Source organism: Clarias gariepinus, chromosome 13 (genome assembly GCF_024256425.1).
Source record: "Clarias gariepinus isolate MV-2021 ecotype Netherlands chromosome 13, CGAR_prim_01v2, whole genome shotgun sequence".
Lineage (NCBI taxonomy): Eukaryota > Metazoa > Chordata > Actinopteri > Siluriformes > Clariidae > Clarias > Clarias gariepinus.
The window spans coordinates 22,950,479-22,978,344 of record NC_071112.1 but is presented as its reverse complement, the minus strand read 5'-3'; the positions used below and the strand labels follow the sequence as shown (position 1 = coordinate 22,978,344).

Here is a 27,866-nt window from a genome sequence, read left to right as displayed (position 1 = left end):
TGTGTTATGAGTGATTACCATAATATTAAAAGACCCAATGGAGGCAATTTAATTTTTACCCTTAAAAATGTATTTAATGCTATTTAATGTGGAACTACAGTATCAGATCTACTGTATAATAGCATATGGTATAAAGTATTATTTTTTCATACAAAAAAAAAAAAAAAAAGCTCTACAAAAGTAAACTGTCCAACTTTGGTCTTCATTTTCACCTCCCATACGTTTAACTGTGCAGTGGAGTTGTTACTGTAGTTCAGGTGTTTGTGCTCTAACAAGGAAATATCAGCTACATTAGTACTCATATTGATCCTCATTGCTAGCAAGAGCTTGAATAGTAATACTTGTACTCGGCCTGACAAATAGTGGTATCGGTACATCCATAATACTAACAATAATAATACTATTTTGAATGCAGAGAAACTATACTTTGTAAAAGTGCTTCAGCCTTGGAACTTCTACTTCATTTTAATGCACCGAATTTTTTGAACTCAGCAAGAGGGCAAAATATGAAAAACAAATGGACTGAATCGTATTTTCCGACCGCTAACAGCAGGAATAGGGGCTGGCAAAGAGGCGCCTCGGTTCTCTACCGTAGGAGACAACAGCCTCAAGTACAAGCTCTGTACTCGACATCATCCCAACACTCTGAATGCAGTTTATGTCATGCAACACAAACTTCCACTTCTGTTTTTAGCAGACTGTGATGTACAGACTGAGGAGCACAGAAGGAAATCTAGCAATGATAAATTTAACGAACTGCAGTGTGCACAAAATGAACTCAACCTACCTCATGTTTCAGGGAGCATAAACATTCATGAGAAGTGATAAATATCTGACAAAATGGCTCTGGCAAAATGAAAAATATGTTTTGGGTTTCAGTACTAAAAAACAGAAATTAAATGGTTCACATGAATTCATCGGGACATTGTGCTTAATTTTTTTACCATAAATAATTTATCATAGACATGAACATGCTCTATTTCCTTCCATCAAAACACTCACATTTTTGCACCCAGCTTATGCCAAACCTATCAATATGATCTTTCTATATCTTAAATCAAACAGTACTCCTCAGCATAAGGAAGGAAAAACTGATTAGGTTAATGCTTTCAATATCTATAGGTGTCTCAGCCCAATTTCTAGCCAATTACTGAACCTAATGTGTTCTACATAGACAATCATGTGTAATTATGTAAAAAAGCATGCAGTTGAAGACACCCACTGTCAACAGTACCCAATTTTAGAGGTTAAAAGCAGCAGTGCTATGCTTGACATCATATTTGATGTTAGGCTTGGTAGATAGAAGAGAACAGCTTTAGAGAGAATATTCTCTATGGTAATGTCAGGCACCAAAAATAGCAGGTGATATATGCCAGAAGTCACAGCCTAAGAGGTTTACAAGAAGCCTGTGAGAGGCATAGAGAGAAGAGACAGAGAGAAAAGTGTCATAAATAAATAAATAATAAAATATTTTCAATGTTAATCATTTCCCAAGAATTAGACTAGAAGGGATGAAAGAACCAGGCATGAGATTAAGGTTTATAGTTTTCCCTATAAACCCTAATCCCATACCTGGCCCTTGCCTGTCTCAAAGCAATATTTAGTTATACAATGTTTTTAGCCACATAAAAGTTTAGTGTTAAAACCACTGTCAAGGACATGATTGAAACCTGTTATTACTTTCTCCTATTTCTCTGTCCTGTTAAACTCTTGCATGCTGCAGCACTCCTGATTACGTATTAATGCTGGAATCTGTTACTAATTTCTGTTCCAGAATGAGCAAATTGCCTGATGCCTTCGCGCAGGAGTCATTTTCAAAAAAGGGAAAGTTTATGGACACTTAAAAATGTTCGTTGTGAAACTACAGACTTTATCATTAGCCCAGAATAACCCTTTCTCTCATGGCTTATTTTTTTTTTTCTTTGTTGTCCTGTTATGCTTACTTTATACATACTCACATTAATTAAAAGTCTTCATGATCATGAAGTAGATTTTTAAGCAGGCAATTTTTATAGGATTTTTTTGTCTCTGCTTTCATTCTCATCCCCCTTAAGACTTTAACTAATAATCATTTCACTGTCTTTGTTGAGTTGCATGTGTACTCCTGCTGCTCCTTCTAATGTGTTAAAAGAACCTCAACCTGATACGTTTCCCCTGCTGAGACACCCCTTACCTCTCCTCTCCTTTCAGACCTGCCTGATTTATCCTGCTTACAGCTTTCTTCACTCGTGGCTCCAGTCCAAAAACATGCAAATTAGGCTAATTGGCATTTCCGAATTGCCTATATTGTATGTGTGCCCTGCGATGGTTTGGCAGCACATCCAAGGTGTATCCCGCCTTGTTCCCCAATGTTCTGTGATTTGGATTTTATTTATTTATTTTTATTCAATTGTCTTTGGGGGGGATTTTTTTCCCGATTTTCTTTGAGGGGGATTTTTTTCCTGATTTAGTCGTGTCCAATTCCTCCCCGTCACTAGGGGGCTCCCACATTAAGGCTACTACCACTCAGTCGGGAGGGCCAAAGACCCTCACATGTTTCCTCCGAACCACATGTCTAGTAAACCTTCTGCTATCTAAAAGAGAAAAAAGAATTATGTATGTATGTATATGTGTGCGTATGTCTTTTAAGGTTAAATATAGTAGCGGATCCAGTACTATTAGACCTTGAAGAACAAGTGATGTCATTCTGGCAAGAACGAACATGAACACCTTCCCTATCACGAACACACAGCCTCGGCTGCTAAGGAGATGCTTTGAGTTGGAGCAGTACTGACGCTTTATACATCCCTTTCTTGCATGCCTTCCTGTTTGTCTGAATGAAAGGAAAAATTCATACGGCACAATCTCGGTCTCTTCCTTAATAGTAGTGACATCTGTGGTAATGACAATACCCCACTACATCTTCCTTTATCAGTAGAGGATGCATGCCCGGATAAGTGTGACAGGTAGAATCTATACATAGAACAGATGCAATGTTTAAAAAGTCTTTTAACTAAAATGTCGCAGCTTTCATTCTAGCAGCAGTTATGGGTCTCAGGTGCTTTAAAAGCTGTGTTTAAATGTAACCGGTTCATCTTCTATTTCTATTAGCGTTATACTGTACCTCATAGCAGAGCAATTACCGCAAGGAATTCAGCCATCATTTCTTATTAATAAGTCAAAGAAACATAACTGACTGGGATAAATTCCTAGCGCCCTCTTTAATCTAATGTTATTTAGATGCAGTATTTATCTTATTTACATCATATACTAATTTAGTCATGGTACTGTATGATGCAAGAAAGGATAGAAACCGTTTGAATATATTAGTGGCTAAATATTTAATAAACTTGCAGATTAGTCTAATTGGTCCCCTAGTTTTAGGTTCCTAGATGGATGGATGGATAGATGGATATTTACAATCACTGTTGTACAATATCCATGAAACAAGCTTGTACCTGTTATCACTTACTTCACATGTGAACACCTGACTATTACATGCATATCTGCTTGCTGAACATTCCATTCAATTGAAGGTCCCACTCTTGTTGTTGTTTTAGCCTTTGCTCTTCTGGGAAGGATTTCTACTTTATTCTGCACCACGGTAGTGAGGATTTGTTGTCTTTTTGCCACAAGTGCACTGGTGAGTTTGAGTCATAAACAGAAACTGGAACAGTTTTTAAGCCCTTAGTTCCAGTAAAAGAAAAATTAAAATCTACAGCATGTGTGCTTCCAACGTTTCAGCAACAGTTTGTAAAAAAGGGTAGCAAGGTGGCTTAGTGGTTAGCATAGTGGCCTTGCACCCCCAGGGTCTGGGTTCGATTCCTGCCACCTCGGGTCTGTGTGCATGGAGTTTGCATGTTCTCCTTTCCTCCGGTTACTCCGGTTTCCTCCCAAAGAAATGCTAATTGTGGTAGCCAGTGGTAGCTCAGTGGTTAGGGGATTGGACTATGGTTCAGAAGATCCCAGGTTCAAACCCCACAACCGCCAAGTTGCCACTGTTGGGCCCTTGAGCAAGGCCCTTAACCCTCAACTGCTCAGATGTATAATGAGATAAAAATGTAAGTCACTCTGGATAAGAGCGTCTGCCAAATGCCTAAATGTAAATGTAAATGTAATTGGCGTTCCCAAATTGCCCATAATGTGGGCAAAATAATTCAAATTCAAATTTTATTTGTCACATATTTGTGTATGTGTGTGCCCTGCGATGAATTGGCACTCCTTCCAGGGTAAACACTAATAACCTAGTCTCCTGGGATATGCCCCTTTATACAGGATAACCAATATAGATGATGAGGGAGTTTGAAGTCCTCATAAATAAAGGGTTGTGTGTCTTGAAACCTTTACTCATATTGTGTATAACAGTTATTAACAGTGTCTCTCTCATCAGACTTTTTTCGGGTTTTGTCAAAAGACAAAAATTAAGTTCCATGCCTGAGAACTCGAAAACTTTAGCATATTTCACAGGAAACATATTTTACTATTTTTTTAACATGTGGAAATATGTCTCAGAGGTGTTAATGTTCATCCTCTAGCTGAAATATCCCTCCGATAATAACCCACCACAGAATTGCAGAGCTGAGCAATAAGCCAGTGGAGGGGATTGTGTTACAACCCTGGTCAGTACACAAATGGAAAATGGACAAAAAGCAGGATATGTTTTTTCTTACATTTTTTTGTTTGTACATGCACACTGAATTTTGCATAATAGTAAATTTTGCATAATAGGTCTGTTTTAAAGTAATAGCTTTGTCTATGACTGCTACGAAAACCCTGACACTCGTCACTGTCTCCTCATCATATCACCATGTATACACATTTGTAATCCGATTACATGGTACCACCAACATTTAGGTCCCTGTGTAAGTTGTTACTATAGAAACAAGAACATATTAGAATGAACATATAGAATAGAATCATGAGCTTTGCTCACAGACAGGTATAATGGTATTGAAAACTTCTTATGGCCAATCAGATTTGAGATTACAGTACAATAAATAAAATAAATAAATAAACACATTAAGGCACATAGTGTGTATACTGCAACATTCCCAGTCCTGAATTAACAAGGGAAGGGATTTAGGGAGGTCCAAAAGGCAACCAGTCCACTGCGGGAGCACTCTTAGACCCCTTCTTAATACAAAGTCTTATCACAAAATCCATTTCTGCAAAGCCGGATTTCACTGGAGAACTGAATGTGCACAACATTTTGCCATATCTTCATCTGCACACCCCTTCTTCAAGAAACAGTGAGTCGCTTCATTCAGTAATTAATCTAAATTAATATTGAGCTTAACGGTAACAGGCAGAGTTCCAACATGAGCGTAAAATGTAACATCACAACAAACACACACACACATTGTGCGTGCAATATCAATGCTTTTTTAAACAAATAATTTCAGATTTAACAGTTTGATAATAAATAAACAATCAAATAATTATTAATAGTTATAGCAAGTGTTATACAACAAAGTATCCTTAACTCTTGTTGTAATATAGACTTAGTTTTTTTGCTAGGGGACAGGGGGTAGCTCAGTGGTTGAGGCATTGGACTACGATTCGGAAAGTCCCAAGGTTAAGCTGCACCAACATAACCAAATTATCACTGTTGGGCCCCTTGAGAAAGGCCCTTAACCTTCATCTGCTCAGATGTATAATGTGATAGAAATCAGGGCATCTGCCAAAGGCTAAACTATTGAATGATTTGTTTTGGATCATGACATTTTAGCATATGAAGCAATATTGCCATGATGTATTTGTTGTTCTCAGGTTTCATTATCGAAATAATTAAGATTAAAACGGCAGGAAGGGAAACATCAGTCTTACTTTGACTATTTGAGTGATTATATATGAGCACATCTAGCTGATAGATCTGAAATTAGACTGCTGATGATTTAAATGGGAGAGCTAGGAAATGATCAGTAACTTGGCATGGTTATTAAGGAAACTTTATGGTTGAGCTTAACGGCATGAGCTCATAGGCATAAAACTATCCTAAAACTAATGAAAAGTTCTGTGGTTTTTACCGTGTAATCTGTATATTGATTGGACAATGGTAGGTTAGTCATCAAATTGCTGATTAGAACAGGAAACCACAGCATTTTTGCTTATTATCACTGTAGTGTTTTACATGCACCTTGTTAGTGACTGCTGATGATTTGGACCCTGACAAAGGATTTTAAAAATCGACTTAATGCACATGAAATCTATGAGTCACTTCACCAGATGTTTTACCTTAGTAAAAAACTAAGCTGCAAAATATATATATATACATACATACACTGTATATATTCATAATTTATTCAAAGATACTTTGGGTGATTCCGTTTAATTGTGTCTATGTTGATTAATAAAATGTAATAATAATAATTTCTTGCTAAAATAACTTACTGCTTCTAAATTTTGGCACACACACACACACACACAGAGACTTCTGTTGCGCATATCACTCTCATTTCACATGGTTTAAACTGATAGTTCAGAGCTGTAAATGTCCACTGGTGGAACATCTTGGCTTATGTGTTGTAAACTCTGTTTCTATATGCAGGCATTCCGTTGTATTTCGTATAGTGTGAAGCCAAATGCTCCTGGCCATATGCACTTACTCATTCTTCTTCAGTGAAAGGATCAACTGCTGGCCTTCTGCTTCTATCATTATCTGCAGTAAAGCTGGAGGACTCTAAGAAGAGAGAAACAAAAATACATGACCTCATATTCCTTTCTCCACAACTCCTCTACAGTACTTTAAATCTGTCAAGTCTATTTTAAAAGTTTCTAAACATGGTCAAATCTAAAGATGGCAGATATTAATATAAAGTTCCATACAGCCAAAGAAGCATTTAAACTGACATTTACCATAAGGGCATGTGGCACACCAGGTCAAGGCTAAACGCTTTAGTATTGATTTATTTTCAGATCCTACGTTCTACTATAAGCGTCCCAACCAATAAGTTTGTCAAATGCTGATTTTTGCCCTTGTCTACAAACAATTGCCCGCTAGATGTTAAAAAAAAAAAATTGGTGCCATGTATGCCATGTTTTGTATTAGTTTTATAATGAAGTAAAAAGGAACACACAATGCAGTCATTTTCCAAAGTAATATATAAGCAGAATATACTTATTGTACACATTTAAATTTTGGCAAGGTGCATGATCCAAGATCACCAAGATATGCGTGCCACATATCCGGTCGCTTTTGTCATACATGTTGCTTCATTTCATGGTGGTACCCATACAACCAAGTTTTGTCACCAGGAATGGTTGTAACATTTCGAGGGTTGAGCTCGTTGAGGGACTTCTAGTGACGTTCTTTAATGCGCGCCACACAAAACACCACGAAGGACGAAATGAAGATTTAAATACATAAATAAAGAATCATGACAAAAGTCTCTGTGGCAGATTTGTCTTATTTTACACAGACTTTCACGTTTGCTCTTGCTGTTCATGATGAAATAGCAGACAGGGTAATGCACATGGTCAGAATAGCACTAGCTGCACAGCTCCCGATGTACACATTATGATGTCTTTTGGCACACTGACTTACAGTATGTGATTGACTATGTGTGCAGCCTTGTGTAGCCAACCTTTGCTGTATTACAAAACTACATTTTTTTGTCAATGGTTATTGCATCCTATCTAGAAACCAAACACCGTATAGACTAAATATTAAGCCTTTTTAGATTGAATTGGATTAAGTTGTGGGGAATTTAAAGGCCAAGTCAACACCGTGAACTTTCTATTTTGTTCCTTAAAACAAAATAAAACAAACAAAACTCCTGAAAAACATTTGCAGTGTGTCAGGGCAGATGATTCTGCTGAAATAGACCACTGCCATTAGGAAGTTATGTGCCATATCCACATGAATGCCAGAGCCCAAGGTTTCCAAGCGGAGCATTGTCCAGAGCATCACAATGTCCCTGCTGGCTCGGCTTCTTCGCATAGTGCATCCTGGTGCTTACAGTACTTTTCCTAAAGTAAGCATCACAAACATCCGTCACTTACACCTTTCTATTATAGTAAGAATATTTTTTTCAGCAATTTGTGTAAGAGTAGCTCTCTTGTATGTCATGCTGTTGCCAGTAGATTGTCCTTGTTTGGGCTACTTTTGGTACTCACTACTGCATACACTGAACATCCTAAAAGTCCTGCTGTTTTGAAGATTACTGATTCATCTAGCCTTCACAATTCGGCCCTTTTTAGGTAGCACTGATCCTTACCCTCACCCATTTTCCTTGCTTTGAACACAGCTTCAATAACTGGCTGTTCACTTGTTGCTTATTAAATCCCGCCTCTTGACAGATGCCACTGTAACAGGATAATTAATGTTATTTATCTCACCTCTCAGTAGTTTTCATGTAATGGCGGATCGATATAGAAAATCCAGCTAAATATCAACAAGAAGGGAATATAATTTCCTTTTTACATTCTGTAAGTAAATAACATATGCTTGGTTCAGGGCTATAACTAATGTTTGCTTTGGCGGTTGCAGCAAAAAATTATTATCTCATTAACATTTAAATACTATTGCATTGATGAAATTTTTGAAGCAGTGTAACAACTGTTTGAAGAGAGAAATAACATAAGGGAATTATGCTGCTGAGATCTAATATTAACTTCTGCCATATCACAGCGTGACTGTTAAGGAAGTGTTTACAATGTTCACACTGTACTCCACACAATAGAGCTTTTCCTGAGTTAATACAAGGCTTAATGTTAAAAGAACACAAATGGAGCTTATAATAAGAAACAGTTCCAGAAAATCACATTAATTAATACAGATTTATCGGCAGGGTTTTAAACAGCCAGAGACTTGTTTAACCGTAAAATACATTTCATGGATTGCCTCCGAACAGATTTATTTTATGAACACTAATTCAGAATTTAAAATGGGTTTCTGTCTCATCTATCATCTATGCTGCTTTATCCTGTATACAGGGTTGCAGGGAGCCTGTATGAGGCAGGGTATACCCTGGACAGGGGGCCAGTCCATCACAGGGAACACACACCACACTCACTACATGCAATTTGGGAACGACAATTATCCTGCATGTCTTTGGACTGTGGGAGGAACCCGGAGTACCCAGCATGAACCCACCAAGCACAAAGAGAACATGCACACAGACCCCGAGGCAGGAACTGAACCTGGATCCTGGACCCAGTACTAACCACTAAGCCACACAACACCAGTTTCTATGTACGATGTACTTTACTCACACCATAGAGCTTTAATTCCGAATCTTTTAATTGAATAAACACATTAGGGCCAATGTGATGTTATTTACAAACCTACCCAGTCTTTGTACTAATAAAGTTTGGATTTAATGTAAAACATGTAAAGGAATTAGTAATAACTAATAAAGCAATTATGGATATAATAACTTTGATAATGATGGGCACATACAGTACCATTCAATGTTTCATTGTTCATGGTTGTTATTTCTCAAACACTATTTCTCAAGTATAATCAGTTAAACGTCTAATTATATACCTGCCTGGCCAAACAACTTCCATTTCAGAAAGGTCAAATTATTGGCCTGCAAAAAGCAAAGCAAACATCCAAGGAGATTAAAAATGACTAGAATGGAGTAAAGACCTGTTGAACACATTTATAAAACATACTGTAACAGAATAGTCCTAAAGCATCAACCTTGAGAAAGAAATTTGGCTGGAAAAAACATGAATTAAGATCACAAAAATTTTTGGTGCAACTGAAGAGCAAAAAAAAAAAAAAACCAACAAATCAAAAGAATTTTAACATGCACCATGTGATAAGAACTCACAGGATTGGACTTGTTAGTGAGCCTAATCAGAAAACAGCCTCAATTTGCTAAGGAGCATAAAGATTGAAAATGGAAAAGAGTCTTATGATCTAATAAATACAGACTGACCCTATTCCAGAGCAATAGGTGTGTCAGGGTAAGAAGGGCAGCGTATAAAGTGATGCCTCTGAAGGCAGTTGGGGTTGCTCCAGTTGCTCTGGTTTAGGCTCAGCAAGGCTTGGTTTCCTCCCACAATCCAAAAACATGCAGATTATGCTAATTTTTGTTTCCGAATAGCCTGAAGTGTGTGAATAAGTGTGTGAGGTGTACCCCACCTCGTGCCCCAAGTCTTCTGGGATAGGCCCCAGGCCCCACCTGACACTGTATATAGGATAATGTGGTATAAATGACAAGTGAGTGAGTAAGTAAGAAAGTGAGTGAGAAAGAGTGTTTTATATCAGTTTGTTATGGGACAATTCCTAATTAAAAACTGAAACTGTAAAACAGTTACAGCTGCATTACCTTGAATAAGTGACCTTTTTAGTATAGTATACAGTATGCTGTGCTTGTAGTATAGTATAGTACATGAGTGTAGTAAATGCTGTAAACATGGAAAAGAAATTAAGTTATTGCAAACTTCTATTAAGTTTCCTTGCTATGTGCAAGTTATGGGTCTCACAGAGCAACTTACATTGGTTCAAATTAGTTAAACAATGGCTAAAAAGAAATTCTTCAATCTGAATGAAATCCTTCAAATTAGAGATTCCAACTTAACTGTTTTCATAGAACCCTGGTCAAATAAGAAGTGCGTTTAAAAAGCAAAAGCTGTGATCTGTCAAACATATAACAAAAGTTTTTTTTTTCCAGATTTAAGGTTGAGATACATAGCCCATCTTTTTCAATAAATCCTGACTTCTGGATTGTAAGTGATTACAAGAATTCAAGGTCATCTATGATTGGTTAGATGCTTCATTACCCATGATATATCTCACTACATATGGTGAGCCAACCAGTGATCCTTTCTCAGCCTAAAATCCTTTACACCTCTCAATTTCCTTTTGATGGAAAATTCATTCTGATTCTGGATTGGGACAGATTGTTCTGATTGAGATGGCTTGGATGCATTTTTGTGCATTTTTCTGACCACTATCAGCAATGCATGTTCTGATGTTCTGTCTGAGAATCTTACATTGCTTTGGATTTGCATTACTGACATTTTATGCCACATAATTATTGACGCTAGCTGGTCTTATATTGGTCTTACCCTAGAGCGAAGCCAGCTGATTGAGTGTTGCTTTTCTCCATCCAGCAGCAATGGTACCGTAGTCTCATACTGTTCCAGCTTCATGACTGTGAAAAGCACAGAAGAAATGCAATTGGAGTTTTGCAAGAGAATAAAATGGCATATAAACAGTTTTAAATAAATAGACCAGATGCTATTCAAAACAGTGCCTAAATAAATCAGGTCACTGAGGTGAATTAAAATCAACATACAGTACTGGAACACAGAGGGAAGGGTCACCCCCACAACCCCTGCTGCAGATAATGCAAACAACCACAACCCCAAAGCGAAATTACATTAAAAATCAACGAGAAACATAAAAGGATAGGTGTGCATACTAGCATACTTTTTCCACATGCATATTTTTTTATTCACTGCACCTCAGCTCTGACAAATACAGAGCGATTCATGTAACAGGATTAAGCGGGAGAAGGAAAAAAAACCCTATCATATTTTTCTAATAATTTCATTTGCTGCCAGCTTCGGATATAGAATTCTTACAGTAAGGAGATTATGTACACTTTCATACACAAATACTACTGCAAACCTACTGCTTTTTTGGGAGGCTCTACAGTACTAGTACCTTGTTACTTTAGCCTAATCAAAATTTTCCTCTCGCTTTCTTGGGTAGTGCATTAAGTCCCAACAGGCTGCTCCAAACACCAAAACCATCCATTACAGCATCAATTATGAATGAAAGAGGCACACACTACAGCATAATAGTGTAACAGCTCTGAGACCCAGAAAGCAAGGAAAGCGACCGTGTGCATTATTTTCAGCGCCTCATAGCAGTGCAAGCATGTTTCTCTCTGACACACAGAAACAAAAAAAATATGTGCACAAATATTTCCCACAACTCTAGGTTTTTTACTTTATCCTTTCTTTAAAAGACTAGTTAGTATATAGTTTACTTAAAGTCAAACAATATACTACTAATACTAACACTGATCTTACTACTACTGTACTTCTACTTCTACTTATTCTGTAATGTACACTATACTCTAATTCTGTAATGTACACTATACAGACAAAAGTATTAATTTAAAGGCCGAAGCTGTTAATTATTGAATTCAGGTGTTTTAATCCCTTAACCCCAGTAAAGGGCGATCTTAATGCTTCAGCACACCAAGACATCTTGGACAATGCTATGCTTTCAACTTTTGTGGCAATAGTTTAGGAAAGGCCCTTTTCTATTCCAACATACAGTAACTGTGCCCCAGTGAACAAAGCAAGGACTATAAAAGACATTGGGATGAACTTGAAAGGAGATTGTAAGCCAGGCCTTCTCGGCCCACATCAGTGCCTGATCTTATAAATGCTCTACAGAATGAATGAGCACGGATTCCCACAGAAACACTCCAAAATCTTATGGACAGCATGTTACAAAATCATGGAAAGGTCTCAGTATATGTCTCAAATAAAAAGAATAGATCATTTCCTATAGAGGTCCATTTGGAAATTATGAACTCTAGTTAATGTAAAAAAAAAAATGTTTAATTTATTTTAAAATATCCTTTAGTAACAAATCATAAAATATCACCAGAACCACATTTCTGGAATTTGTAGAGTACACAAAATACACTTCATGGTCACACCCCACCCAAAATAGTTAAGGTTAATATGGTGCAATCAAGTGTCATTTTCCCACTGAAATTAACATTCTTCAGGAAATCTGTCGATAGCAGGACATGGGACTGCAGTTTTTCAAAGAAGAGAATATTATGGAGAAATGATTAATCAGAGAAATATTACTTTAGCCAATAGCTGTATGTGTTCTCCTATTGCAGGAATAAAGTAGTTGCAGATTAATCAACTGTCACCTGCACTACATGTTTATAATCATCTGACCATCAATACAGATATTTTCTCTTTATATTCATTAAACCAGTAAATGAAAAAAGAAATAAATGCTCCACATGAGACCTTAGTGTAAAATGAAAAGCAAAATAGTTGAGTCATGCCATCTGTGCTTGAAGTAAAATGGGCTAAATCTGCAAACCCGACCTGGCTAATGTGTGTCCATAGTCCGTGAGTTTTTCTGAATTATGTTAGAAATGTATCATTTATTTTTCGGACCATAAACTTAAGACCAGTTTATGCAATAAATGTGCAATAGTACACATTTTCTTCATTTGGCTGATGCTTTCACTCTAAAGCAATTTAAGACAGGACACAACCGAGCAGTTGAAGATTAAGGATTTAACCATCCAATCAATAGTCCAAAACCCTAACATACTGCCATCTCCAAATAGAATATCTGTCCACATCCTTAATAAGCAGTAGAAAATGCAGGCCTGAAGTATTTCATCACTAATACATGTCCAGTGCCACATGCACGCTAAGTTTTACCAGTTCCTCTAGCTCTTACACTCTCAAGCTTTTGTAGCAACATTTACTGACCTTTTTTTAGTTATCAGGTAACCCTAACAAATTAGTACAGTGACCAATGTTGCCTGATTATCGCAATTCACAAAGCATCAGCCCTGCACTCCCCTGTTAATTATTGGAAAAGAAGCCGACATCGACATTGCAGTGTGTCATCCTGGCATAAGAATCTCCCTTATACCTGCTTTCCATGATTCGTTTCGTGAACTATAGGCGAGGAATCCTGCAATAATTCCTTCACCTCAGTTCCTTCAGTTACTGAGGATTGAGTGGACAACGATCTCAGATAACCTAATCGTAACATATTAGATACTTAATTTAATGTGCTGTGTCTGACACTTAAAATAAACCTAAATGGTATCAGTATGTAGTACACACACACACACACACACATATAAGTACTGCAAAAGTTAAACATGTGTTTAAATACATACAGTATGCGGAAAAAAGCTTTCGAAATACTGCCCAAGAGTTGGTGTGGCCTCATCATGACAAATAAGTTAAATGATACACACAAAAGCTTCTAAAAACCAAGTAAACAGTAATGTAATTCTGACTTCGGCAATTCCAGCCACTTCTGCTGGATTCCGGAAAATTCACTCGTAATGATTCTTTCAGCCATAGTTTCAGGAACATAATAGATAGCAGACACAACACTAGACTACCACACAAGTCTAGCTTTGTTGCTAAATTGTCAATCTAGTGGTTTTATACCCCTATCTCACCTATGCGGTTTTACTCACGGTGAGATGCGGAGTTAGGCACCGTAAGGCGCCGCGATTGCCCGCCGACATTCCGCGAAATTCAGTAAGGACCGCAAGCTTCCGCGAGGGCCGGCAAAGAAATTAAACAGTTTTAATTTTTCGCGCGGTAAAATGGAAACGTACTCGCCAAAAACTCGCAGTGAATCATGTTGAACCGTACTTATGGCTACTGCGTGAAACCGCGTAGGTGAGATAGGGGTATTAGCACTGTTGTTGGAAGAGATCATTGGTTCAGGGTTTTGTTTGTTTGTTGTCAGTGACATTAAGGCTGCTGTCAGTAATTATATACCTTCGACAAGAACATTTTGTAGGTTTACCTAAGAACAAGTATAGCCACAAGCTATACTTCATATTATGTTCAAATACACTATATATGGCCAAAACTTTTCTATAAGGTCAAAACTGTTCCAGGGTTACATCCCAAATATCATAAAATAGAAAGTGAATGTTTTGTGTTGGGTGTAGAATCTCTTGTTCCACATACAAAAAAGTGCCCTTGTTCAGGGATTAGAGAGGGAATTGGGATGTAGCAGATGTAGAAGCTAGAAGGTAGTCATGAACCTGTTGGTAGAAGCTTGCTCTTACCTTCCCTAGCACTACTAAAAGATCAAAGCACAACATGTACAAAGGCAATTCAGAACAACATAAAACGCTAATAAAGAGCCAAAGTGTTGTTTAAGATGACATAACATTATCAGATGTTTTCTTATTGAACATGCTAATGTGACTAGGAAAAAATATGGGTTTTGACAGGCAGCTGCTCTACCCTCTTTCTGGTACTGAGGACCGCCACTAAAAATCTTTGTGGTACACGGTACCAGACCATACCTGCCTACTTTTACCCATGGGGACACCTCACCATCAAACCCATACTGTATGTAGGTTTTCTCCAAACAGTTGCCACCATGCTGAAAGCACACAGTTGTATAGGATGACCGCTGTAGCATTTCCCTTCACTGGAACAAAGAGATCCAAACATGTTCTAGCAGAACAATGCCCCTGTGCACAACCAACTGCAACCCAGGCCTCCTTGCATAACATCAGTGCCTAAGTAACACACTTGTGGCGCAATGGACAAATCCCCAGAGCCATGTTACCAAATCTAGTTGAAATCTAGTTTCCTAGATTTGTGAATGTTATTACAACAGCACAGGGGTACAAAAGCTGGAATGAGCTCTTCTATGCATGGTTAGCTGTTTCGGCCACCAGTATTTGATATGTTTGAAAAATAATATATAGTATATAAACACATAATATACTAAGAATGCAAAGTATTCTATCAAAATTCTTTATTAAAAAGGTGTACATGATGGACATAAAGTGGGCTATAAAGTGCAGATTAAGCCCAGTGTGCACCAGAAGCGCTCGTGGAATATTGCACCTTTGTCCCGGCGCATTTTTTTTCTTTTACATCCAAAGCTAGTCTTACATTCACTGGTTCAGTAAATACAGCATAATGTGCAAATATCTCTACTGAATGTAAACACGCACAGCCACTGTGATCACTTTTTTTGCATTTCACAGTGAGCATTTGAACTGACAGCAAAAATATTGAAATATTGAAACATTGAGCTGATATTCAGTAAACATTTTGCTGGGTGTGTAGTTCGATTCGCTCACACATAAAAGTTTTTACACCACCACCAATAAGTATAAAGATTGAACGCTGTGAATAAAAAACAACACTTGATTATACTAAATTAAGGATGTTTTTCTCCTCTCCTAGTGATTAATTGAAAATCTATTCATCCATTTCATTAACTCTTATACATATTCAAATATGAAAATTAGGAGCAAGGCACATTACTGTTGAGAACATTGCCACACAATTGCGTTCACTTGCTTATTTCATAAAAACGTCCCACGGAATTAAAATGCTCAAAGAGTATAGAGACTTCCATAGATTTACTTAAAAGAATCATTCTTTACCTTTAATGTACTGTATATAAAAGCTTGTGCAAGTTTTTATGAATTTTAAAGTGTGAGGCCATTTTCATGTATATTATACATATGTATATATTTTCACGTATATATTTTTCACCCCTGCTAATGTACATGTCTAATATTAGACAAAACCCTAAGAGGTAGCACTCATGAATAGGGGGGCATGGAACACGAGTGAAAAAAGCCGTTCAGGCTATATTAAGCTCCCACCACTCAGCACCTCGGCACATTCAGAATTCCTCGAGCTGAATCCTGAGCCTGTTCTAACCTCCACTACTAGATTCAGTTAAGTCGCTTCCTATTCCCCCATTGCTCTGCTCCCAGAAGCAGGAAGTAGGAAACTGCGCCCTATGGAGACATAATGAGGGGCTCTGAGGGCAAGAAAAAAGGGCTAGTTAGGGTATCATATGGCAGACGGCTGCAGGATATGTAGACTCCCTTGAGGAAAGACGAATGAAGGCTAGTGAGAGGGCTGTGGCTTGCGTGGAATATCTTTTCTGTTTTCTGTTTACTGTTACTGTATACATCAATCCTTTACAGTTCATCTCCCTGCTTAAAAATAAAACTCTCTCTCTGTGGCTTTCTTAAGCACATACACACATATAACAGTTATAATACAGGTCAACATTACTAATGCACGTAATTAATAATGCTTTAGATCTAAATCTAACACTAACACTAACCTTAGTAGCGAAAAGAGACTGGCTCTTTTAAATAAAAGCTTTGTTTTTGTAGGGGAAAAAAAAGCCTAGTGCAGCCAAGTCAAATGTCTTTCAATCTCTTGGATGAACACACACACACACACACACACACACACACACACACACACACACACACACACACACACACACACACTCAAATGACTTACTTCCTGTGTATTTTGAGATTTGGCCATCCACCCTCATTTTGTCTCTGTTTCTATCTTTGTCATGTTCTGCTTAACATTTTTACGATTTGCTTTTTACATTTTAATAGGAATATTTTACAATATTTTGTGTCTAAGAAATGGATCAATATCACTATAAAGTGCCTCTGAGATGTTAAAATTAATTTAATAATATTATAAAAATTATAATGTAATAATTTTCCCATTTACTATCATATTAACTTTATTTAGTACATTTTATGCTGTTATAAATGCATGCTGGTAAAGCTCCAGCATATTCTTTTTTTCATGAATAAATTTCACATGCAATTTGCTTCTGTACGAGCGAATTGTAAAATATGTCCAACTTGTCATGGACGAATTCAAAAAAGAATAAATAAAATTTCATCACATAGTGATTACAAAATGCACATTTTCTGAAAGCTACAGTATATTGTCACATTCTCAACAATATATTTGGTTAATGGGAAAAGTTTGTTGGAATTAATAAAATTAATCCAAAATATGGCAAAAAACTATTCTCACACGTCCACCCTCTCATGGAAGGATTGATGACAGGCTGGACCATTTGAGCGTGGACATTTTTTGCTTAGCATTTAATGAGCAGGTGGCCCTTCAGTTAGCAAAGTGATTCACTGTTGAAGGTGACTTTACTGTCACATATATAAAATTTTTTGAAAAGGTTTTAGATTTATTAATATTACACTATGACATGGTAAAAAAAAGAGGAAATTTAAGTGTAAATATTTAATGTATTTACAGCAGTTGTTTCAACCTCCATTGAAGAAAGAAAAATGACAGTGGCGATGTCCCTGATTACATCAGCCAGTTTCTCAAAGGTGCAGTTACTGTACCCCAAAATGATAGAATGGATATACATTAATATGTATGATCAGTCTGTAAAATAAAATCCATAAATATAAAACTGATTTGTATACATCTTGTTTACTAACTGTAAATCCATGCAGCACAATTACACATGTACACGTTACGGAAAAAGAGTCCAACTGCTTCCGTCACCAAGACATGGAGAGTTAGACACTAAAGGTAATTGTTGTAATAAACATTTTAATTTTTGAAGAAAAAGAAAATTGACTATTGATTGGTCAAAATTATTTTGTTGCTCATCTGTGAAGTTATGACGTGACGTGCAATATTTTTTTTCTATTAAGCCATGGATGTCTTTGACAGAAGGTAATTTAAAGTGTATCTCTCTTAGCTAGGGTTGGAGGATTTGAGTCCAGCTTTTATACTGATAGTACTGTGAGGTTGGAAAATGAATCCGGGTGTGATCCTACCTTTGTCCATGCAGAACGTTTATTAAGAAGTAAATCCTTTCACTAGAAATCAAAGTCTAATATCTGCCACCCTGAATGAATTAAGACAAGCAAATAAATTAAACGATTGACCTCACAAATAATTTGATGATCTCACCTAGCCCTGGCCTTAAACTTAATAGTTATGTCTTCACTATAGCTATGGGAGAATGCAAACCGGTATGATCCGGTACTGCGTACCACTAAAAAATTCAATGGCGGTACACTGTACTGGAATAAGGTGCAAGCAGCTGCCTGCCAAAACCCACATTCGCAACCATCCACGAAAAAATTTTCAGCAAGAAAATACATCTAACAGTGTTATGTTATCTTAAACAACACTTTCTTATCCTTAGTAATTGTTACATTTATTACTGCTAGTTAATGTGAGTGTTAGCTTCCACCACTAAATGTGTCAGTATCCTAGTACCTACAGTAGACAATGTTTCTTGGACTTACGAACAAATTGGACTTACGAACAAGCTCTCTGAACAGATCTACTTTGTATTTAGGGGACTCACTATAATGACTTACTGTAATAACTCCCAAAATATTAAACATCATCTATATATTTTCATTACACTGCATGAATTATAGTCATTAAAGGTTTAAAGCGTTGAAACACAAAATGTTTTAATAGTTAAAAGATCTAGGATAAGCAATGGAGCTGTGGAGAGCAAGTCACTAGATGCAAAGTGTTCGTCCAAAACAACAGTGTACTAGTGTGTATACGTGTATTAATATCTAAATAAAATTATTCTATTCAATGATGCCAGAAGTCTAAGCATGTTAGTCAATATATCATCTTCATGTAGTTAAATTTTATTTGTATAGTAATTTAACAATTTAACAATTGACATTGTCGCAAAGCAGCTTTACACAATCAAAAGAACTATTGAAGTTTGTATAAAATGGTAATCAAAATGATCAGATTGCCAGTCAGTAGTCAGTGGTACTATGTTAGTGATTAACCAGCATTAGGCTGATCAGTAGATCATGGGACTTCCTCATTCCTTATATGGTAATACTTCCTACAGTATAGCTGTGTCCATATGATTATAGATGTAAATGGTCTCTCTTTACTAAAACCCTTTTGTCTAACCGGAAAATGCTTACGTGTTTCCTACCGACTGTCTGTCTCTGGGTCTCCATATGACTTATACGTTAACGTCTTTTGTTCTTTAGATGGACAGAACCTTTGGTACGTGACACTGGGCATCTGGCCAAAAGGTTTTCTCTGCTAATAATAAACAGAGAACATTAGACACATTATGTGTGCATGTGTTTGTCTCTCCCTCCTGGTCTGGGCTGGCCAGTAAGTTATTGTATATATCAAGGTTGGGTGGACCAATCAAATGATAATTCTTCATTTAAATATTTTTTTTAATTAACAGGAACAAACCACACAAAAACCCAAAAGAAGATGAAGCTATACTCTTGCAAACTGTGAGTATTTATGAAAGAAAGCTTTGGTATATTTTTAAGGCTTTCATCAATTTTCGACCATTTAATATTTGCATATTTGGATTAAAAAAACGTAAAAAGTTTGAGTCAATTTTGAATTAAAAGCTGATGAACAAATGATTGATTAAATTGTATAATCGACTAAATCACCAATTATGACATTATGTTTGCTAAACCCTTCTACCAAAACGTGCCTTGGCAGCACAATGGAGTTTTTACTTGCCTACCCTATAGATTTTTTTATTTGTCTATTTGGAATGCATGTAGCTGGATTGAAGATTAAGAATACTCAAAGTTAGAAATCATCAAAAATATGAGATTTTTTAAATTAGATTTTTGGCTATACACAGTGTCAATAAGACCAAGGGACAGGACCATATTAAAGGCTGTTAAGCTCATTAAATGAAAATGTATTATTCTGCAAAGTAACTATGTAAGGCTTTAGAAAAGCACTTTTGTAGCTATATACAGTAGTTAAGCTACAATGCATTGAACATCACATTAGTATAATAACTATCACAATAACAGCAGGATTATTTACACATCTGTGGGAGTCTCTGACTATTTGTATCTGTATTTATATTGCATGTGTGTGTCCAAGTTTGAGTGAAAATCTGTGAAAATCTATCATCTATAAAAAGATATTTCTTGGAAATAGAGTTTGCATGATTGCTCGCATCTGTTCTGCTGAAGCATTTGGGAATTACTGTGTAAACCATCCAGAACATTTTCCCATACATTAGTATTTATATTTTAAATAGAAGACCCTTACGTCATTGTCCTTGTCCGGCACAAATAGACAACTTAATATTTAAGCCAGGTGGCACAGTACCATAGTGGTTAGCACTGTGGTCTCACACCTCACACTATTGTGGTTGAGTAAGCGTGTGTGTGTGAAGGGTTGGCACCCAAGGTGTAGGTGTACCCTGCCGCTTCATGCCCTAAGTCTCCCAGGTTAGGCTGCAACCCTCTACACAGAATAAGTGGTATAGAAGATGAAATTTTTTTTTTTTTTTTACAATAATTTTTTTTTAGTTTTTTTTTTAGTTTTCACATAGGTGGCACGGTGGTGTAATGGTTAGCACTGTCGCCTTGCACCTACAGGGTCCGGGTTCGATTTTCGGCCAAGCTCGATTCCCATCCCTGTATGCATGGAGTTTGCAGGTTTCCCCCATGCTTGGTGGGTTTCATCTGGGTACTTCCACAGCCCAAAGACCTGCAGATTAGGCTAATTGGTGTTCCCAAATTGCCCATAGTGTGAATGAGTGTGTGTGCCCTGCAATGGATTGGCACCCTGTCCAGGGTGTACCCTGCCTCATGCCGTAAGTCTCCTGGGATAGGCTCCAGAAATACAGGATAAAGCAGTATAGAGCAATATAGACGATAAGTGAGTGAGTGAATTTTTACATGTGGAATTATGCAGGTGAGAGTGCGGTAAAAACGAAACAAGTGTAAAATGGGAAACTGAAGAAAATCACTCGTGCAGCAAAGTGTCGAGTACCAGCTAGCATAACGAATGAGCAACAGTCAGCTATGTAATTCAATGATGTTTAGTCGGAGATTAATCATTTACTTGCCAATATTCTGCGTTATAATCATCATTACTAGCATGTCATTTAAATCCTTTGTCTTGTAGATTTGTATGCTGTGTTTTATTTAAAAATAAAACTACATGTATTATCATATATGTTGTATTGTTGTGCTATATTAGGGAAACCTTCACACAGATAAAATAGTAGTCCTTATTGTATTTTAACCAGTGGTACCTTGTTTAGGATTAAAGAGGCCATCAGGTAGCCAGTTTAGCCTTTTGCTAACTAGCTGAATATTTAATCACTGACGTGAAGCTAAGTATCTGAAATTGCTACTGTAGCATCCACCAAAAGTAATTAAAAAGTAGAAAATATAATTTTTCAGTCTTATTATGTGTAGTATTAAGTGCACTCGCAAGAAACATTAAAAGCTATGATGAAACTGGTTCTCATGAAAGGAAGACCAAGACGTACTACCTCTGCTGCAGGGGACAAATTCATTTACCCGCTTCAGAAATCACCATTTAACATCAACGGTTTAGAGGATAGGCCACTCAGCACTTTAGTCACTTATACAGGATAAATGGTGTGTGTGTGTGTGTGTGTGTGAGAGAGAGAGAGATGGAGTGTGTCTGTAGAAAATAGTTGTCCATTGTGCTGTACTGAGGAAGCTACAATATAAATTACACTTCATAAATGTCAGTATTTATTTTTTTTATACTATTGCAAAATGTGACAAAGTCCTTGAATTAGTCTGTCTGTTCTTTGTTAGCTACGATTCAAAAGACAATTCACTCCAGATATTCATTAGGAGATCTACACACCTTTGTCTAAGATCTATTCACCTTCATAAGAGGAATTTCAGAAACAACCAAGCAAACAAATCATTACTCATTACTAAATGAAATACCTATCCGCTTTTTGTATTTCCATCTTTATGGATCATGTATTTTTTGTGAATGCTTTCGGCACAAGATGACGCTCACAGCAGTGTAAAAGTTCAGATCAGAAGGTTGTCCAGAAGCTTTTCCTGCTAGTTGGCCTACTGAGTACTTCGACTGATATAGCAGTGGTGTAGCCAGGGTGGAGGAATAAATAAATATACTGGGGAATAAAATAAACATACTAAATATACCTACTGTGCTATCTACAGTATACAGAATGCAGTATGCTTATGCATTTTGGCTGAAACACAGACTGCAGCGGAAGCCACAACACCAGTTTCCTATTTAATCATTGAAGGTACGATCTGCTGTCAAACCAGTACTGTACATTCTTTTCTTTACTACAGTTCTGCTGAAGATTATGCTATTAATATGCTAGTAATAACTGCTTATCTTGTAAAAGCAGCTCTATCTATATAAATGAAAGAAAGGTTATGTCCAAGACGTACTACCTCTGCTGCAGGGGACAAATTCATTCATTTATCAATGGTTTAGAGGATAGGCCACTCAGCACTTTAGTCACTTTCCTATACAGGATGAATGGTGTGTGTGTGTGTGTGTGTGTGTGGTCAGAACTCGCTCTTTCAATGATATCTGTCTGTATGTCTGTTTATCTGTCCAGCCAGTTTGTCACAGCATCACAACTGAAAAAAACGAAAGTTTGCCAGTTCTTAGGTATTTACCCGACGTTAATACCGCAGCATACTGTAAATGAAATCAAGAATTGTAGAATAGGAGAATTGAAGTTATGATGTTTAATGTGCCAGATTATAAGCCGCAAGTTTTGACAGTGTACTGCACATGCACCAAACTGTGGACGTGTCTTAAATTGACCCCTGGACAAAATTTAATGGAACTTTTGCAGTACTTTTGCAGATATCGGGCTAAAGATATCCTAATTGTTTTACTAAAGTGCTTGATAAATTAAAACCAAATGGTAGGTAAAAGAAATGTTCTGAACAATGATGTGCCAGATTTAATAATCAACTTTCAAATACTTGCTCAATGTAAACATCTGCACTAATAGATATTAATTAGAAAAGCTAAACAGAATACTTTTACCTGGATTACTTAACACTTTTACTGCTGAAATAGGAGCGCTGAAGTGACATTTTAACACACTGGAGTCGTTTTCCATCAAAACTCGTTTCCTATCAATGACGAATACCAACGCTGGTCCTTAATATATACTTTTGCATTAAAATTTCCATTGTTTTATTACTAACCGTTTTTATAGTACGTTTCTGAACTGAGAATAAAGCTAATAAAACTAATAAAGTAAAGCTTAACTAGCTAATACACCGCGTTATAAATTATTATGCAAATTGGATTTAAGTGTCATAAACATTAAATGTTTGGTTTTTAAATTAAACTCATGGATGGTGTTGTGTCTCAGAGCTCTTTAAATCACTGAAATGAATCTCAGACACGTGTGATAATTAGTTTGCCAGATGAGCTCAATTAAAGGAAAAGTACTGAAGAAGGTTGTTCCACATTATTCAGCAGGCCACAGATTTCAACCAATATGGGAAAGAAAAAGGATCTCTCTGTTGCCGAAAAGCGTCAAATAGTGCAATGCCTTGGACGAGGTATGAAAACATCATATATTTCATGATCATCATACTGTGAAGACATTTGTGGCTGATTCAGAGCACAGACGGGTTCGTGCAGATAAAGGCAGAATGAGGAAGGTTTCCGCCAGACAAATTCATCGGATTAAGAGAGCAGCTGCTGAAATGCCATTACAAAGCAGCAAACAGGTATTTGAAGCTGCTGGTGCCTCTGGAGTCCCGCGAACCTCAAGGTGTAGGATCCCTCAGAGGTTTGCAGTTGTGCATAAACCTATTCGGCCACCCTTAACCAATGCTCACAAGCAGAAACGGTTGCAGTGGGCCTAGACATACATAAAGACTAGTCTTGTTTACTTATGCTTACAAGAGTGTCATGTAACCCTGGATGGTCCAGGTGGATGGAGTAGTGGATGGCTGGTGGATGGCCACTACAGTATGTTCAACAAGGCTGTGATGTCAACAATTTGGTGGCGGAGTCATGTTTTAGGCCGGAATCATAGGGAGAGAGCTGGTAGGCCCCTTTAGGGTCCCTGAAGGTGTAAAAATGAATATAGCAAAGAATATAAAGTTTTTGACTTTCTTCCATGGTACGAAAAGAAGAACCGTGCCTTCCGTAGCAAAATCATCTTCATGCACAAGAATGCACCATCTCATGCTGCAAAGAATACCTCTGTGTCATTGCCTGCTATGGGCATAAAAGATAAGAAACTCATAGTGTGGCCACCATCCTCCCCTGACCTCAACCCTATTGAGAACCTTTGAAGCATCCTCAAGCAAAAGATCTAGGATAGGAGCCAGTTCACATCAAAACAGCAGCTCTGGGAGGCTATTTTGACATCCTGCAAAGAAATTTGAGGAGAAACTGTCCAAAAACTCCCAAGTTCAATGGATGCAAGAATTGTAAAGGTGATATCAAAGAAGGGGTCCTATGTTAAGATGTAACATGCCCTGTTAGGATGTTCTTTATTTTAATTATTTTTTGATTTCAGTAAATATGACCTCATAATGCTGCAAATTTAACAAAAGCATATTTTCAGGGGTTTTTTTACGACCTATAAACTGTTCTAACTCTGTTGTGCTTAATAATTTGGAACAGTGTGTTTTCAGTTTTTTATTTCTTAAATAAATATTGTTATCATTATGAGGTTAGTTCAATAAAATTTGAATTAAACCCTAATGGTTGATGACTTGAAAATTATACTGACTGTCATTTGCATTGATTTATTATGAAAATCAGAGAAAGATATAATTTGCGTAATAAATTGGAACGCAGTGTAGATTTCATACAGAAATTAAAATAGCAGGATTTTAATAAGGCTCTTTAGGTTAATCCCTAGCAGCTGACAGTCAATAAAATTTTGTTGATAGTTTATAAATGCCATTATAGTACAATCCTGTGCAAAACAATGTTTTCTTATACCTATAATCAGCTGTATGCATGGTACCTACCATGAGAACTACCTGTGAAATAAAATGTTGAACCCTCATAAAATATTTCAGTTTGGTCGGAACCCCATAAACTGGCGCTGCAATAAAGTGACTGTATTTTATTTAGTTTGGACACATAAGCCAGCACCGTTGCTCCTTTTATTTTAAATATTAAAGATGGTCCTTTTAAGTTCACAACAAAGAAAAGAAAATAAGGATACGGGCGAGTGTTATCCTACTGTACCTCGGCTTTGTGTTTGTTTGCCTATGTTTTATGTATTACTTTTTCTGTTTTTTTTTTTTTTTTTTAAACTTTGTTTTTGCTTGTTTATGAAAATCTATTTAAAGAGTAATGTCTGTAAATCTGTAGGCATGTGATATTAAAATGTGGAAAAGCGGGTAAAAAATTTTTTTTGGTTTTCTTCTCTAGTGCTTTATCTTTCCTATTGCATTGTAAGTGTGCAATCATCCAAAGGGAAGATGTTTTTTTTGCAAACATGCTTTCGTAGAATAAATGCAGTAGATACTGAGGAACAAAACATGATTTTTTAAGATCTTGTTCTGGTTTAGATTGTGGTTCTGCGCTGACATTATGTTTTAATTAAGTCACTTTTGACACTGCATTTAAGGAAAATAGGGCTCAACAATGTAAATTAACACTGAAATGTTTGTCACCTATTTAAATGTACTGTGCCGTGAAAAAGTATTCGCCCCCTTTCTGACTCATTGCCAGGTATCGCAAACGCTTGATTAAACCAAGAGTGGCACAAACAGTCATTAGGGTTAGGGTGCAATTACTTTGTCACATAGGGCCATACAGGTTTGGACAGCCTTTTTCCCCATGATAAATTTAATCATTATTTAAAAACTGCACGTTGTATTTATTTGGTATATTTTATGTTTAATAATCTCAATCATTTAAGTGTGACAAATACGAAAGAAAAAAAAAGGGGGGGCAAATACTTTTCACAGTATGGTATACAGTATAGGGGATGTTTCTTCATTTGAAAAGCCTTATAACTTTGTTATGTTATGGAAAAGAATCAACTACAGGGTGGTATGATGAGGCCTGACACAAAGTGGAGTTACTTTTACTAGTCTGTTAAGAACGTTCCAATAACAGCACATATGCAAAAGTTTTACAAAACACCTATTTTCTAAAATGGTTTTATTTTTACATTATTAATAAACAACATGTAATGACTTTTAGCCATTTATAATTAAGATTTATAACTAAGATGCCCAAGTTCCCTTTTTTACATCAGGTTTAACATTTTGGTTATTCATCTACAGTATTAGTGGGTTTAGATTCAGTATAGCAGGTGCCATTCTAGTATTAATAACATATTATAACTGTGCATGGATACAGTACAAACCTGTGATATGAATTACAAATGAAATTACTCCAAGAGTGCTTATATTTAGTATAACCCCGCTGGGATGAAACAGTACTACAATTACCAAAGAAGAGCTAGTGACATCATCAGAACACAATATAACATTTGACACGTAAAAAGATGTCAGTTACTCAATATACAGTACATTTGTTGTTTAAAGAAATGCTGTATAAAAGCAATATCACTTGATTAGCTATGGCACTCAGCCTTCAACATGATTTCTATGCCAAATCACTGTCATGCCAATATTCAGTATAACTGTATTTTTATTTAAATGATAAATTTATATTCACTCTATTTTATTTATCTAATTATCTGATTATCTATTAACCATCAGCTCTGCACAGTGGTATAAATTCTTTTTAAAGATCAGTTTTTTCTTTTGGCTCGTGACATTTGTGATATTGGTCTGGCTTGGCGACATCAGCGGCTGTGTCTAAGCTGTTGTTTATGGATTTCGAATTTCTTTGTAATTCCTCTCTATCACTCTGAATGCACTCCCGGTGTCAATCGATCCCGGCTTCCACAAACAGATAACAAAACAGACAGAAGCTTTCATATGCTCATTGATTACAACACAAGCAAAAATTGATGTGCAGCTCGGATTTAGCTTTAAACTCATTTTTGTAGTTTTTTTTTTTCCTTTTTAATCTTTGCTTTTGTAATATTAGTAAAAGTAGAAATAAGTGCTGTTCCAATTGAAATGGGTGCTCTTATGATATATAATATAAGTGGTTAAAACAAACTATTTAAATAAAGGTTATTTTATTATTTAATATTATACTCTATAAGTAAAAGCTGTATTTAAGTTGTGTTCCCATGACCTGATGCTTTAAGTTTATACTTTAACTCCAACTGAGGGTGAACAAATCTGTAATCCAGGCAACTTCTAATCCTTAGCAAAACACATCAGCAGTTCAACAACCTGTATATATATATATATATAGAGATATATATATATATATATATATATATATATATATATATAGATAGATAGATAGATATATTATAGATAGATAGATAGATATATTATAGATAGATAGATAGATAGATAGATAGATATACACACACACACACACACATAAACATATTACACACACAATACATACGTTACTATGACATATGTACAGCAGTAAAGTACAAAAGACATACGTAGAGAACCTCGCCTTAACCGAGCAACCGAGCCTGCTTCTATTTCCGGTTGCGTGTATTTCCA

At 36.5% G+C, this 27,866-nt stretch overlaps 1 protein-coding gene across 1 annotated transcript in view; it reads right to left on the bottom strand.

Annotated features, from left to right (window-relative positions):
* The window catches only part of adam12b (ADAM metallopeptidase domain 12b), a 133,714-nt gene that overhangs the window by 96,008 nt on the left and 9,840 nt on the right, over nt 1-27,866 (bottom strand). The window contains exons 2-3 of the mRNA XM_053510115.1: nt 11,002-11,087; nt 6,585-6,658 (exon numbers count right to left, since the gene is read on the bottom strand). Of these exons, the coding sequence (XP_053366090.1) occupies nt 6,585-6,658; nt 11,002-11,087 (160 nt within the window). The remainder of the gene's footprint in view (nt 1-6,584; nt 6,659-11,001; nt 11,088-27,866) is intronic.